Here is a 12,215-nt window from a genome sequence, read left to right on the forward strand (position 1 = left end):
AACTTCTTTATTGAACATGGCAAATGTTTTCAGTTCTCCAGAAGGGGTGTGTCTTTTCCATTAGTAATCTGTGGTGAATTTCACTGTAACTGTTTGGTAAGAATTGATGAGCTTCTGCCAGTAGTCAGCCAAGCAGTAAATGTTTTACATTTTTTCTTAGAATTATTTTTAGCTTTTATACATGCTGGATCATGTGTTTCATGGAAAAAATGACTAATCTTTTTGATTATTTCTTATAAATTTCTTATCAACCTTTAAACTATTCTGTTTTTTTCCAGCCATTTGAATATCCTTTTCCCCATTGAAATGTTTCAAATACAGAAGATGAGAATTTTATTATTTTACCTAGTACTAGTAACTACTTTCAAATTCGAAAATTTCTCTTACTGAAATAATTATACAGTAGTGTCACACACCTGTATCTGTAGTTGTTGATGATACTTCCAAGGTAGTTTTCAAGCTTTGCATAATTCAGCAAACAGGTTCATCTGAGGATCCAAAGGATAGTGTCTTTACTTGGTTGGTGGTAAGCAGTAACATTGAACGTGCACTTGGCATTTGCCGAGTGAAGAAGTTGCTGCAAGCCACCCTTGCAGACATGGAGTTGCATAACAGTGTCATGCCCCTGCTCTTCTTTGTCAGACTGGTCACATTTAATCCTGTATTAATGATGAAGTGTGCTGTGTGGAAAAACACCTAAAGTTTTCTGATGAAGTTCTGCATGGCCAAACATAGGATTAAGGAATTCAGGATTGAAACACTTGGTGTATTTTGTACTCGTTTGTATTTCATTAAGAGTTTGTTACATTTACTGACTCCTCTTGTTCGCTGACCACCCATACATGTTAGTTTAAAAGTGCATATCTTAAAAAAGAGAGCAAAAATTAGCTCTCCCTTAGTTTTCCAGATTCCCTTCTGCAGGGATATTCAGACGTAAGTCTTTAAAAGAAAAACACGAGTAATGTAAAATCAGATATGAATAATCATTTTCCAGTTTCCTGTCATAAGCATAGATTGCCAGATGCATTAATATCTGGGTGGAATTTGACATTAAAATGAGCACACTTGTTTATGTAACTGACTGTTGTCAAGAAAAATGCAAATATACAAAAACTTCCTATTTTAAGTTTAAAATGTGTATCATAAGAAATGACATAGTACTGAAATTTATTTAAAGTTCTTTGTAAATCAGAGCCATAATTTTGTCTTGCCCTGTTTTTACTATTTTCAATCTCATTGTCCACTGCCTATTACCTTGCCTCCACAGCTTTTGCTTGCATCCCTCCTTGATATGAAGAGAGTATCTTCTCTTTCCATAATTTAAGATTCCCAGTTGGAATCCTCTCACTGCTAACTTAATTGAATAAGATAAACAACAGTAGCATAAAAAGAAGTATCATGTTTCATTTATTTTAGAAAAGCTGTCTTATTTTCTCTACACCCATTTATTTCCAGATTTTAAAGTGTTTTAAAAATTATCAACCCTTCATGTTTGTCAGATTCTTTTCCCCCTCTCTTCAGTATTGAGTATCAGCATGGTAGGCTGTCCTCGGCTTTATTCGTATAATGGAGAGGTAGCCTCTCATTTTGTGGTTGTTCTTGATAACTTCATAACCATTTAATTGCTTTTGAAAAATCAACCTGTCTTGGATTACCTGTATTCTTATGTAATTTTAGGTAAAGTACTATAATTTTAGGTAGTTAATTTTTTTTAATTAATAGACTAATATTTTAAAAAATTAATAGACTACTAGTTTAAAAGCAGTTTTGGGTTTACAGAAAAATTGAGCAGATAGTACATATCACCACCCCCTTCCACTCATAGTGTCCTGTTACATCTTGTATTAGTGTGGTACATGGTACAATTGATAAACAAATAGTGACATGACATATTATTTTTAACTAAAGTCAGTAATTTACATTAGGGTTCACTCTTTGTGTTATACCATTCTATGGGTTTTGACAAATGCCTGGTGTTGTGCATTTCACCATTACAGTATTGTACAGAATAGTTTCACTGCCCTGAGAAATTTCCTGTGCTCTATTCATCCCACCCTCTCTCTCCCAACAGTGAAACCTCTGGTGACCACTGATATTTTTCCTGGCTCCATAGTTTTTCCTTTTCAAGAATGTCATATAGTTGGAATCATAACAGTGTATAACCTTTTCAGATTGGCCTCTTTTACTAGGCAATATACATTTAAGTTTCCTCCATGTCTGTTCTTGGTTTGGTAGCTCATTTCCTTTTATTGCAGAATAATATTCCACTGTATTGATATACAACAGTTTGTTTATCCAGTCACCTTTTGAAGAACATCTTGGTTGCTTCCAGTTTGGGGCAGTTATGAATAAAGCTGCTATAAACCATCATTTACAGATTCTTGTTACTGTTTTTGTTCCATTGATCTGTTTGTTCTTTCGCCAGTGCTACATTATCTTGATTATTGTAGCTTTATAGTAAGCTTCAAAGTCTGGTCATATCAGTCCTCTGACTTTGTTCTTCTTCTTCATTATTGTGTTGGCTCTTCTGGGTATTCTGCCTTTCCATATAAAGTTTAGAATCACTTGGTCAATATCCACAAAATAACTAGCTAGGGCTTTTATTGGGATGATTTTTGTACTCTGTTCTTTTTTTCCTTGTATGCCACATGGAAGGGGATTGGGGAAGATAAAACACTGTGTGCAATACTTTGATAAATAAGTTTATAAAGCAGTACAAATGGAAATCTTTGGATAACTGGCTACATTTATAGTAATGGAAATTCTAATGTTTCAAATACTTAAATAGAGAAATGGAAGCCATTCAAAACATGAGTGAAAGAAAGTTTTTCTAAGACTTCATTCTTTTGCTGGTCCCAAGTTGGAAGAGGCTATATGAGTATGCATTTACATCTATGTTTGCATATATTTGAAAATCAAAACATCATATTAGGGGGAAATGTTTGGAAAGCTTATTGTGTTCTTTGTCTCATATACAAAGTAATATTATTAAGCAATTGAAGAAAATAAACAGCCCAGAAGAAAAAGGAGCAAATGGTATGTGAATAAGTACTTAAAAAAATTAATAACAGCTTTATTGAAAGATAATTCACTTACCATACAATTTGTCCACTTAAAGGGCACATTCAGTGATTTTTGGCATGTTCACAGTTATGTGCAACTGTTATGACAGTCAAATTTAGAACATTTTTGTCAATTTAAAAAGAAACCAGAGGTGGCTTCCCTGATGGCACAGTGGTTAAGATTCTGCCTGCCAGTGCAGGGGGCATGGCTTCGAGCCCTGGTCCAGGAAGATCCCACATGCCGCGGAGCAGCTAAGCCCGTGCGCCACAACTACTGAGCCTGTGCTCTAGGGCTCACGAGCCACAACTACTAAGACTGTGTGCCACGACTACTGAAGCCCGCGCACCTAGAGCCCGTGCCCTGCAACAAGAGAAACCACCACAGTAAGAAGCCCGCACACCACAATGAAGAGTAGCCCCTGCTCGCCGTAACTAGAGAAAGCCCGTGCACAGCAACAAAGACCCAATGCAGCCATAAAGAGAGAGAGAGCAAGAGAGAGAGGAAGGAAGAGAGGGAGGGAGGGAGGAAGAAAGGAAAGAAAAGAAAAGAAAAATGAAACCGGGGCTTCCCTCGTGGCACAGTGGTTACTGCCAATGCAGGGAATGTGGGTTTGAGCCCTGGTCTGGGAAGATCCCACGTGCCGCGGAGCAACTAAGCCTGTGCGCCACAACTACTGAAGCCCATGCGACTAGAGCCCGTGCTCCACAACAAGAGAAGCCACTGCAGTGAGAAGCCTGCACGCCTCAACGAAGAGTAGCCCCTGCTTGCCGCAACTAGAGAAAGCCCGTGCACGGTAACGAAGACCCAGCACAGCCAAAATAAATAAATTAAATTAATTAATTAAAAAAAAAACCACCATATACACCTTAGCTATCATCCCTCTTTCTCCTTACTACCCCTCCAGCCTTAAGCAACCACTAATCTACTGTCTCTCTATGTATAGAGAGTTGCCCACTGTGAACATTTCATATAAATCAGATCATGTAATATGTAGTCTTTTGTTTAAATTTTTAATCTCAGTACAATGTTGTCAAGGTCCATTGATATTGTTTCATGTATCAGTACTCGATTTCCTTTTTATGACTGGATAATATTTCACTGTATGGATATCTACTGCATTTTGCTTATTCATCATTTGATAGACATTTGAGTTGTTTATACCTTTTGGCTATTGTGAATAACAGTGAACATGAGTGTACAAATATGTTTTCGTTCCTCCTTTCATTTACTTTGTCTGTATACCTAGGAGTGGAAATGCTGGTTCACATGGTAATAAGTTATTCCTTGACTTTTATTTAATTAATTAATTTAATTATTTCCCGGTACGCGGGCCTCTCACTGTTGTGGCCTCTCCCGTTGCGGAGCACAGGCTCGGGACACGCAGGCTCAACGGCCATGGCTCACAGGCCCAGCCGCTCTGCGGCATGTGGGATCTTCCCGGACCAGAACACGAACCCGTGTCCCCTGCATCGGCAGGCGGACTCTCAACCACTGTGCCAACCAGGGAAGCCCCTCCTTGACTTTTAAATTACAGCCATCTTAGTGTATGTGAGATGGCAGGTATCTCATTGTGGTTTTGATTTGCATTTCCCTGATGACTAATGATGATGTGTTTGCTGGTCATTTGTGTATCTTTTTTGGAGAATTATCTATTCAGGTCCCCTGTCCCATTAGTGGGGTCTGGGCAAAAGGAAGCATCTGCCTCTTAGCTCTACTTATCTGAAACTTAGCCACAGCAGCAAGTAGCTGGTGGTAGGGTGAGAAATGCTGAGATCTTCCCCTCCTGGGGAGATAATCTTCTAACTCAAGCTAGGGGAAGAGGGAGCTCAGGTTCTACCAGTCTGTGGTGAATTTGCTTTCTTGCTGAGCTGAGAGCAGGAAGAGAGTAAGATCTTGGTTCAAATACTTTAGGTTCTTGTTTTTCTTACTGAGTTTTAGTAGACTTTCTTAAATGAATGTTTTCTCAGTTTGTTGTGTGCTCTTTGGACTATTTCTAGGGCCTTGAGTGGTGATGTTTTTTAAAAAATTTGTATCTGTTTCATGGTGGAGCAGGTTCACTGAACTCTTCATGCTGTCATGCTGGTGTGAAAAAAAAATTAGGTTTCAAAAGCCTAGTAAAATTTTTAACCTCATTAATTGTTCTATATCCTTATAGTGGGATATTTTGCATCCATTAATTCCTTGAAAGTAAAAATTCAGCACATACCTAAATGTACTATATCATGTGCCTTTTACCTGTAACATTAATCAGCTTTATTAAATATTAAATTACACATTTTTTTCTTTATCCAAATATTACATTCTTCATTTGTTTTAAAATTCAAAAGCTTTAAGATGGTATCTAATAAATAGTTGTCTTCCTGCACCTGTCCTCTAGCTGACCAATTTAGCTCCCTAGAGATAATCAATAGTACTAATTTCTTATATTTTTTAATAGAGATCCTGTGTGTGTGTATATATATGTATTTATAAAAAACAAGTAAATATGAATACATATTCTCTTTCCTTACCTTTTACGTTGTTGTTATATTTACCGAAATGGCACTATACCATACAACCCCATTTCTTTCTTTCTTTCTTTCATTTTTTTTTTTTTCCCCACACCCATGAGGCTTGTAGGGTCTTATAGTTCCCCAATCAAGAGGTTGAACACGGGCCCCCGGCAGTGAAAGCACCATCTCCTAACCACTGGACCGCCTGGGAATTCCCCATACAACCCCATTTCTATTCCTTGTTCCTCCTGTTCCCACCTTAGGTATTTTGGAATTTGTTCCAATGCAGCGTAAGGCACATCTTCATTTTTATGACTGTGTAATTGATATTTAGTAATCGAAACAGCTCCATCTAATGAGCATAAATGGATTATTTTGCTGTTATAAACAATGTTGCAGTGACTAATTTTGGTGACCTTGATAATTTTATCTGTAGGATTAGTTTTCGGAATTAACTAGAATTGATGATTCAGAGGGTATGCCAATTTGTTGTTTTGACAGATTGTAACTTGTGCTCCATAGACATTATACCAGTAATGTTGAGTAGCTATTTCCCCACACCTTTCTTTTTTAAAAAAATATTTATTTTATTTATTTTGGCTGCACCGGGTCTTAGTTGTGGCACGCGGAGTCTTCATTTTGGCATGCGGGATCTTTAATTGCAGCATGAGGGTTCTTAGTTGCAGCATGCATGCGGGATCTAGTTTACCGACCAGGGATCGAATCCGGGCTCCTTGCATCGGGAGCATGGAGTCTTATCAGCGAAGTCCCCCCGCACCCCATGCCTTTCTAGGAGTTTGATAACAACTTCCTTCCTTTCTTTTGTCTATCTATACATGTAAGCATATATAAATTTTATACATGCACACATTATTTTTTCTGCACCAATTGTGAGACATATGTTGCAGATATGATAGCTCTATTACCCCTAAGTATTTCACTGTTTATTTGCTAAAACACAAAGGCAGCCTACTACATAACCACATTACAGTAACCAAAATCAGAAAAAAAGCATTGATAGAATACACCTATCTAATCATCCAGTCCACAGATACCATTCATATTTCATCTGTTGTCCCAATTATGTCCTCTATAGCAAAGAAAAAAATTGCTTTTTGTCCAAAATTTAATCTAGGATCATTTTGTAACCTTTTCCACCTTCTACAGTTTGTAACATTCCTCCAACTTTGTCTTTAATGACCATGACAATTTAATAAAATTTTTTATTATGTAAAAGTTCAAAATATGTAAAACTAGTGAATGTAGCATAATGAACCCCTTTGAGTTCCGTCACCAGCTTCATCAGATAAACATATGGCCATGCTTTTCAGTTACATGCTCACTAACCCATTTTTTCCAAACACATACATATATACACATAATAGGTTATTTTAAGGCAAATTTAAGACATCGTTTTATGCAGGCTATAAGTATTAAGCAATGCCTAAAAGCACAAAGGAGAAAGTAAAAATAAATTTTAACATAAATTACCTCATGGACCACCATCCAGAAATAGTAATCAGTAACATTATATCTAGCATGTATAGCTAGAAGTATGAACAGACAGATTGGTAATAGAAGATGAGAGTATGAAAATATTTGGAACTTACACAGATTAGCTATTTCTACCAGAATTGGAGAGAAGAGTAAAAGGCTGGTGTTGGGACATCAGTGATTATATACCCAAGCCCTTGTAACTTTTATGTGGGCTAGAATGAATAGAAATTCTACATGGAAGTATTTTTGTCAGTCATAGGTATTCAGCTAAACAATTAGGCTTTGCATGATTTGCAAAATATTTTTGTTTTGTTTTTACCTAGAGGATTTCTACTCTCAGAGATTTTATTAGTCAAAGTATCATTGTAAATTTGTTTGTTTCTTGTTCCTTTGTCCTACTAGATAGTTTCAAAAAAGGCAAGCATTTGACCAGTTAATATTTATAAAGTTTACTTAACTCTTAAGATGCATTAATTGCAGAATTTGTAATCTTATGGCAAACAAAATTCAGCTGTAATTATTTTGACTCTCTAGGTCCTTTGCATTTCCATATATATGAGTCATCTTGTCAGTTTCTACCCCCCAACTAAAAGCCCATTGGAAATTTGATTGGAATTGCATTCAATCTGTACATGAATTTGGAGAGAATTAACTTATTAACAATATTGGGTCTTCTATGAGCATTGTATATCTAGTTGCTTAAATTTCCTTTAATGAGCCTCAGCAGTGTTTTTATACTTCTGAAATTGTCAAATTTATCCCAATTTCATTTTTTATGCTATTGTAAATTATACTTTTTTAAAATTTTATTTTCTTGTTACTAGTATATAAGAATACAGTTGATTTTTATTTATTCACCTGATAGCCTGCTACCTTGTGCAGCTCAGTAGTTGTGCTACATTCCTTAGGATTTCTGTATAGAAAGATAATCGTGCCATGAACATTAAAGACAGACAATTTTATTTCTTCTTTCCAATTTATACGAGTTTTGTTTGTTTCTTTAAAAGATTTTTTTTTTTTTTCTTATTGTACTGTTTAGATCTTGCAGAAGTTGTCAGTTTGGGGGAAAGGTGTTCAGTCTTTTCACCATTAAATATTGTGGTTGATGTAGGGTTTTTTTTAGATTCCCTTTATCAGCTTGAGGCAGTTTTCTTCTGTTTCTGGTTTGGTTAGAGTTTTATCAATGGATTTTGAATTTCATTAAATACTTTGTTTAGATCTGGTAAGATGATCATATGGCTTTTCTTATTTTGTTTGTTAATATGGTGAATTACATTGATTTTTCAAATGTAAAGTCGACTTTGCAATCCTGGAATAAAAGCCACTTGGTTGTGATTTATTTTACTTTTTTGTTTCTGTGTTCATGAGGGATACTCATCTGTAGTTTCTTTTTTCTTTTCTTTCTTTTTTTTATTGGTAATGTCTTTGTCTTATTTTGGTATCTGGTTAATTTTGTCCTCATAAAATGAGTTGTTACCACTTCCTCTGTTTTCTGAAGTAGACCACATACAATTAATAGTATGTGTTTTTTAGGGAATTCCCTGGTGGTCCAGTGGTTAGGACTAGGTGCTTTCACAGCCGGGTTAGTGGGGGGGTGGGGTGGGGGGTGTGTCAGTCCCTGGTCATGGAGCAAAAATCCCACAAGTCACGTGGTGTGGCCAAAAAAAAAAAGTATGTGTTTTTTAAGTGTTTGATAACATTTACCTGTGAAGCCATATGGAGCTTTTTAATGAAAAGGATTTTAAGTAAGAATTCAATTTTTTTTAACTGACAGGGGGCTATTGAGATTTGCTATTTATTTTTAAAGAATTGATTTGGGGGAATTCCCTGGCGGTCCAGTGGTTAGGACTCTGTGCTTTAACTGCCGAGGGCTCGGGTTCAATCCCTGGTCAGGAAACTAAAATCCCACAAGCCGCACTGTGTGGCAATCAATCAATCAATAAGTAAGTGGTTTTTTTAAAATGTTTAAAAAAAAAAAAGAACCGATTTGGCATTGTTGGTTTTCTCTGTTGCTTATCTGCTTTCTACGGTGACAGCATAGGAGTGGTTGCCTGAAGCTGGCCAGAGGACGATGATTAACTACAAAGGTGTTTGGGATGGTAAAAATATTACGTATCTTCATTTTGGCAGTGATTACACAGGAGTGTATATTGTCAGATATCATTGAATATGTACTTAAAATTAGTGCATTTTATTGATTGTAAGTTGTGCCTCAATAAGTTGATTTTGAAAGTTATAAATAATTCATCGGGAAATGATTTTGTGATTTTGCTTGGATTACTTAGAGTTTTAATTTTTTTTAATAACAAGTGCCACTTAAAGATTCTAGAGAATTAAATTATATGAAGAGGGAAATTTCTTATTTTACCATTTGAATGTTGTAGTAGAAAGCTAAATTTGAGACTATGCTGTAAGGTATGTTGAAAATATTTAAGATTATGAACTATACAGATTAAAGCTTAAAGGCATCTAGCACTTTTTAGTGTGCTTTAAGGAACCTGTTAGGAGGAATTTCAGGCCATATTAAATTTTTTCCCATGCCTAAAACACTTGTTTTTCCTCTCTGTTGGTAAATCATGTTAGTGTTTTTTTCTGAAATTGTGACTATTGAGTGCCATTATATTTTAGTAGTTAAGTGTCTGGACTTCAGAACTGGATGACCTGTGTGTGCATCCTGCTTGCTCCACTTCACTGATTATACAGTCTTGAGCAAGTTCTTCATGCAAGTTCTTTCCTATGTCAAATCATTTCTTATATTCTTTGGATCAAATAGTTTATATCTCAGAACATTTTAGATTTAATTCTCCAAGTTTATTGTCTTATAATAAGAACACAATATTGCCTCATTTTCAATCGCATTGATTGTTATCCTGGCAAAGTGTCTGTTATTAAACCCCTAACACAGTTTTTGTGTATACATAATAACCCTCTGTCACTTTAATGTTTAGAATTACTTAACGTGATGTGATTTAGCAGGTAATTTATATTACTGCTTTTCTAATGTAAGAATATATGTTATTTACTATATTATAAAAAAACATGCTGGGCTTCCCTGGTTGGGCAGTGGTTGAGAGTCCGCCTGCCGATGCAGGGGACACGGATTCGTGCACCGTCTGGGAGGATCCCACATGCCGCGGAGCGGCTGGACCCGTGAGCCATGGCCGCTGAGCCTGCGCGTCCGGAGCCTGTGCTCCGCAACGGAAGAGGCCACAACAGTGAGAGGCCCGCGTACTGCAAAAACAAAAAAAAACAACTATGCTTTCTTATAGTTGGCTTTATTTTTCTGGGAATAGAATGTTTAACAGTGAAGTGTGGATTAGTTGGAGGTAATATTGTAATACGGAGCATAAATTACGTTCATAGAACTCCATTCAAAAGAATGTAAGGAGAAACAGCAAATTCTGAGGAAAGTATTATAACTATACATTATTTAATAACATTGGGAAATAATCTTCTACCTCTTAATGAACACACTATCTAAAACACTAAGTATTTTTCTTTTTTATAGAGGTCAGATTAATTTTTAGGATTAATTAATATTGTTTGTTGCTTTTTATAACTGGGATAAGATCACAGCTTAGGGCTTCCCTGGTGGCGCTGTGGTTAAGAATCCACCTGCCGATGCAGGGGACACAGGTTCGAGCCCTGGTCCGGGAAGATCCCACATGCTGCGGAGCAACTAAGCCTGTGCGCCACAACTACTGAGCCCGTGTGCCACAACTACTGAGCCTTCATGCTGCAACTACTGAAGCCCACGCACCTAGAGCCTGTGCCCCGCTACAAGAGAAGCCACCACAATGAGAAGCCCGCTCACCGCAACGAAGAGTAGCCCCCACTCGCCGCAACTAGAGAAAGCCGCATGCAGCAACAAAGACCCAATGCAGCCAAAAATAAATAATAAATAATTTTTTAAAAAAGTAAATAAGTAAATGTATTTACTGCCATAATGTATTATCTGGACTATTTAATCGTTTTTATGTGTGATATAACTAAATAGTTACTTAAGTACATTTTTTGCTGTCTCCCCAACTCTGCCATTTTCATTTTTTTTTGTTCCCTAAAAGTGCCTCTTATACTTTGTACATTGGTGCTTCATGAACATCTACTTTAGTCCACTTACGAACCAAGCAGTTAATCTTAAGATCCAAGTAGAAGCTACATTGCTGTGGACTTACTTTTATATTGCACATCTGCTCATTTTATGCTTTCCCCTTCTTCCTTCTTACAGTTCTCGACATGGCAAGACATGTGCCACTCTATCGAGCTCTGCTAGAATTGCTCCGGGCCATTGCTTCTTGTACGTGCATGGTGCCCCTATTGTTGCCTCTTTCTGCAGAGAATGGTGAAGAGGAAGAAGAACAGTCAGAGTGTCAAACTTCTGTTGGTACATTATTAGCCAAAATGAAGACCTGTGTTGATACCTACACCAACCGTTTAAGGTACTATACTTTGTTCATTTCTTTTGACCTTGGCTTTTACTATCTTTTTAAAAATAGCTTTGTTGGTTTTTTAAAAATGATGTATGCTAATTAAACAAACATATGCACAAGCAGTAAATAAAACTACAAAGAAAAAGTAGCCACCAAATCCTACACTCAGAAACGTTTATTAACAGTGGCTTACCAGACGTCGCCCTATGCGATCTTATAGCTATAGATAGAGTTTTTCTTAAATGCTATCACATTGTACCTATTATACAGATAGATGCTAGTTTTACTCAATATTGAGGTGAAAGACACCTTCACTCTCAGTAAATACATATTGCTGATACTGTTCTTAATATTTCTGATTATGCATTGTATATAGATGCTGTATTTTACTTAACCATCTATTAGTGGACATTTGGGTTATTTCTAATTTGTAATAACCTCTGACATACATCTTTTGGGACTTGCAGAAATCTCTGCAGAGTAGATTCATAGAATTAGAACTGTTGGCTTTAGGAATTACTAGTTTCATTTTGATACGTATGTTATAATTCATGCTATAATGTTTTTTAGAAGGTAGAGGATTTGGTATTTATTTGTTGAAGTTATAGTAAAGTTAGTATTTTATCTTTGTGGAAAATTGAAGTTTTAAATGAATCTTTGATTAAGTTTATACCTTGCTAGAAATCAGATGATGAGTCCTCTTATCAAAAACTTTTTTAAAAACCTTTTCCTG

General features: G+C 36.3%; 1 protein-coding gene across 15 annotated transcripts in view; it reads left to right on the plus strand.

Annotated features, from left to right (window-relative positions):
• Positions 1-12,215, plus strand: part of BIRC6 (baculoviral IAP repeat containing 6) — a 246,461-nt gene that overhangs the window by 195,004 nt on the left and 39,242 nt on the right. For all 15 annotated transcript variants that reach the window (XR_004352692.1, XM_032652164.1, XM_032652166.1 and 12 more), the window contains one exon: positions 11,281-11,491. Coding sequence is in view for 14 of the 15 variants with exons in the window: in XM_032652164.1 (XP_032508055.1) it covers positions 11,281-11,491 (211 nt within the window). In the remaining variant the exon portion in view is untranslated. The remainder of the gene's footprint in view (positions 1-11,280; positions 11,492-12,215) is intronic.

Source organism: Phocoena sinus, chromosome 13 (assembly GCF_008692025.1).
Source record: "Phocoena sinus isolate mPhoSin1 chromosome 13, mPhoSin1.pri, whole genome shotgun sequence".
Taxonomy (NCBI): domain Eukaryota; kingdom Metazoa; phylum Chordata; class Mammalia; order Artiodactyla; family Phocoenidae; genus Phocoena; species Phocoena sinus.